Below are 4,592 nucleotides of genomic sequence, written 5' to 3' on the forward strand. Positions count from 1 at the left end.
GGAAGAGAATACGCGGTGGTTGTTGCTTCAAGCGGAAACGTCGCTTTGCCTGATCTCTGGAAGTCATGGAAACCTCAGAAAAGTTCTTCGGCTCCATCACTCAGCGACGTCCTTTGGCTTTCTGCAGGTTAGTTCATCACCGCTGAAAAGTTAAGCTTATGGAGAACAATGCAAAATTGAGGAGTTAGACGTTGATTAGTGAAGTCGTGAAGACCAATGAATGATAATTTTGATGAACAGAAGTGTTCGCTGCAATGGCGATACTGGGAAAGATGGATCAGATTTTAGCACCAAGAGGGGTTTCAATGACAATTGCTCCTTTAGGGGCGATTTGTGCGGTCCTCTTTGCTTCACCCTCCTCTCCTGCTGCTCGGGTATGTGACTCTTGTTACCCTTTAATTAGCAAGATAAGATATGAATATTGCTTTATTTTATTTTTAAGATTAATATCACAATGCCCCTGAAAAATAAATAAAAAAATTAATTGTAACTTAAAACATCATACATTCATCTTTATTTTTTAGGTTTTTCTTCTTTTTTCTTTAAAAAACGTGTTATGTGCTTAATGTTCTTGACTTTTTAATTTTTTGTGTGCTATCTATCTTTATTTTTTTAGTATAGTGATTTTTTTCTTTTGTTCCTTGAAATTTTAAAAAATTTGTGATTTTTTTCTTCTATTTTGGTGTAAACCACATAGATGCCATCAAAGTTTAGCATCATTTATACTACTAAACTTTCAATTTTATTAATTATAACACTGAACTTTGATTTTCATTTCAATTATGCCAATAAATTGTTAATGGCACGATGACGTGGCTGACGGATTTCGATGTAGACACATCACTAAAACGACATTGTTTTGATCCTATTGTTAACAATTTAACAACCCATTAAAGTATAATTCAAACGAAAATCAAAGTTTAATGCTATAATTAGTACAATTGAAAGTTTAGTGGTATAAACAATACAACGTCTAAAATTCGGTGATATCTGATGTAGTTTACCCTTTATTATTATAGCATTTTATAAAAATTAAAAAACTAATTTAATTAAATAACAATATACTTTTAAATAATTTGATATGATTACAATATAATACATGTTTAAAATCTTTCTTAACTGTTGAGAATCGATGGACAAATGCTGCTTGAATTCAAAGCCTCTAAAAAATATACTTTTCTTTACTAATGGAGTCACTTAATGAATTCAATTAAATAATAATATTATACATTATGATAAATTATAAACTTGAAAATTAATGATCCAATAATTTATATGAAAAAAATAACTAAAAGTATGAGTCTAACAATTTACAACAAAAATGACAAGAAAAAACCAGTAAAACTTCATGTGTTTGCCAATAATGATATTAACTTTTTAGTTTTTATAAAATAAATATTTAAAATATACCATTTTTCTATTTTAAGTGTTTAACTTTATTCTAAATCAAAATTTAGATGTTTAAGTTTTTATTTAATTATCATTTTCTCTTGATCGTAGAAAAAATATGTTATTGTGAAAATTTTAAAATCTCTGATTTTTCTTTACTTGGTTCGTCGTTAAAAATAAAATCAAAATATTTTGAGATTATTGTATTAATAATAAAATAAAATATTAAATATTTATTTTTAAAGCATATAGTAATTTAAACCAGAAAATTATATAATTAGAACATTTTGTTCACAGAGGATTGAATTCAGAATTAGACCTAATTCATTGGTTTTTCAACACATTCCTTATTATCATTTATAAATATAAAACTTGCCTATGAAAATTTCAAACTCTATTTTCAAGTCTTTTAAGATTTACTGTGCTGACATACAAAACTTCCAACCCAGACACTCACCTTTCTCGAGGTTAGTGTTATTATACTTAAACCTCGACAACTATCCATTTTGAGGGTAGTTATAATGTACGATAATTTTAATATTCGATTAAAGAAATATAATATTTAAAAATATATATTTTTTAATTTTTTTTAGTAAAACGTTATTTAAAATATTATTTTAAAAAAAAAATATTTAACATTTTTTAATAAAACGCTACCTAAAACATTATTTTTTTTACTGAAAATATTAATATTGGGTTTTACCGTCTTCTGATCTTTCTTGTCATATATGCATATTACCTACCTCTCTACGTACACACACAAACATGTATAACTATAAGATCTACCATGACATTTTTTTAATAGAAAACAATTATTAAAAGTTCAACAAAATGCTGAAAAACATTATCTCTATTATAGAAAAATATGTAGTTAAATTATTGTGTTTTTAATTAATATTTAAATGATAACTAAAGCTGCGACAGTGAACTAAAATTACTTTGGTAAAAGGGTTTCAAGGCCAATGTGTTAAATGATAATTTAGAAAAATAAATAAATTAATTTATATAGTGTGAGGGTAAATATAATGAAATAAGAATACATAAGTTGTGTAAATGTGTAAAAGTAATTTAATTTTGCATTAGATGAGTAGCATGAAACCTGTAGTGTGGTGCAGAAGTACAATATGTTCACGGCACAAATAGGTTGTGCAGCGATTGGTGTTGCTGCGTTTACTATATTTGGGCCTGCCTGGCTTGCTAGAAGTGCTGCCCTTGCTGCCTCCATAGCTTTCATGATCTACACACGTTCAACCCATCCACCAGTTACTCCCATCTTCAACTTCAAAAACTTTATCTGCACATCCTAATGCTGATTTTGGGTTGTGAATTTAGCTGCAAGTTTGCCGATCCTATTCATAGACGGAGTAAAGTCACACCAGTTGAGTTTCTGGTATGCTTTTTTCCCTGGTGCCGCTGGATGTATAATTCTTGCTTTGATTGTAAGTTCCTTACAACTTCAGTTTAACACGAATACATCCCTTTTTCTTTGAGATTCCCCTGTTCCTCAAGTGATGTGTGTTCTTTCTGGTTTGATGTGGTGCAGCAAGAAGTGGTTTGTTATTTGACAGACAATCTCAAGTTTTGATCTCTATAAACTTGGATGGATGGTCGCAACATATTGGAACAAGGTATTTTCAGTCTGGTTCTGCTTAGCTTTCCCAATGCTACGGCAGTATTGGGTGACATGGTGATTGAGAATGCCCATATCTGTAAAATAACAATTCAACCATTGTATTCACATTACTATTTAAATCCCATTAAATATCTAAATAAATAAAAAGAGTCTGCTTTGAGCAAGGGAATGGGATTTTGCCTACTGTATATCTTTCAATCAGCTGGTGATTAGGTGACCGACTTGGTTCACGTTTACCAGCACATAGAAATATGATGTAAACAAGTTGAGTCAAGCTCGAGTATGTTTGATTTGATCGAAAAGTTAAAAGTTAAGTTAGACTCAATTCAAAAGTTCACGAGTTTAAAATTATCAAGTTCACTTCGAACTTGAAATAAAAAATTGAACATCGAAAAAACTTAAACTCGTCCAGACTTAGTTCAATTCAGTTCGAATTTGAGCTTGGTACAAAAAAAAATCTTATATTGAATTTTTTTAAAAATATAAAATTTAATATTATTAATAATTGAATTTAAAATTTTAAAAACTAATGCATTATTTTTTGAATTGATCACAAATTTTTCGAATCGAATATTAAATAATCCACTTCGACTCGTTAAGAACATAAATCAAATTTAAACCTAACTTAACTTCATTCGATTTAAACGACAATTATATTCTAATCAAATTAAACTTGAATAACTTATTATTTATCTACGTAGACAGCAACAAGGCTATATTCCATGATTCTTCAGTCAATTTATCTTTCAGCTTAAAATTACTTGAATAGAAATAAAAGTCTAATAATTAGAAGACATTAAGAGTATTAACACCATTTAAAATTCCTTTTGGATTTGAAGAGAAGAACTAAGCTTATGTACAACATTACAAAATGAAACATGTGAAGATTAGTCAGCTTCTTGTAGGCCACCTAATACAACCGACCCCACAAACAATCCAGCAGCAGCAACAACAAGTGCCCCAGCCACCACCGCTTGCACCGCCACCAGACCAACCGAGTCATCCGGTATAATCACTACAGCCAACAGCGCCGCCACTAAAGCTGGAAGTGCCGCTGAAGCCAGCGTGGAAGGGGATACACTAGCCGCCTTCTCCAACAAGCTGAGCAGCCCCAGCTCCTCGGCTTTAGAAAAAACGCCCAGTTTCTCTATCGACGAAAGGGTGAGTCCAAGCTCCTCCGCCTTGGATAACAGCCCCGCCTTCTCAACGGTGCTCAGAACCTTTCTCTTCTCAAGCTCTTAAACACGTCCACTTCTACTTCTTCGCTTCCTTCGTAGAAGATTCCTGCTCCAAACCATTGCTTTTCCCACCCGGAATCGTACTTATTTACCTGAAACAAAAAACAAACAAACGCCATCAATCTTTCTTGTGAACCAAACATGGGCTAGGATTTGACGATTATACCTTCTTTTTGGGGGCCATGTTTACGATTGTTAATGGCTTTCTTGATGGGAAAAAGGGGTTGAATTGTGGGTTTTTTGAGGGAAAATTGGAATGTTCGATTCTGGTAAGGTAAGCAACTGGGGATGATGTAGAGATCGCCATTGATGAATCAAAGGTGATCAAGAGT

The 4,592-nt window shown here is 31.6% G+C and overlaps 1 protein-coding gene and 1 pseudogene across 1 annotated transcript; one reads left to right on the forward strand and one right to left on the reverse strand.

Moving 5' to 3' along the window:
* Positions 1-254: 254 nt before the first annotated feature.
* LOC120135611 (transmembrane protein DDB_G0273707/DDB_G0273361-like) lies at positions 255-2,974 on the forward strand. Its single transcript, XM_039151863.1, has 4 exons — positions 255-374; positions 2,505-2,652; positions 2,722-2,828; positions 2,933-2,974. The coding sequence occupies exons 1-4, from the start codon at positions 255-257 to the stop codon at positions 2,972-2,974; spliced, it is 417 nt and encodes a 138-aa protein (XP_039007794.1).
* Positions 2,975-3,894: 920 nt separating this feature from the next.
* On the reverse strand, positions 3,895-4,592 carry LOC120135503 (annotated as a pseudogene).

This window comes from Hibiscus syriacus, unplaced genomic scaffold (assembly GCF_006381635.1).
Source record: "Hibiscus syriacus cultivar Baekdansim isolate YM2019G1 unplaced genomic scaffold, ASM638163v2 tig00110610_pilon, whole genome shotgun sequence".
NCBI classification, from domain to species: Eukaryota; Viridiplantae; Streptophyta; class Magnoliopsida; order Malvales; family Malvaceae; genus Hibiscus; species Hibiscus syriacus.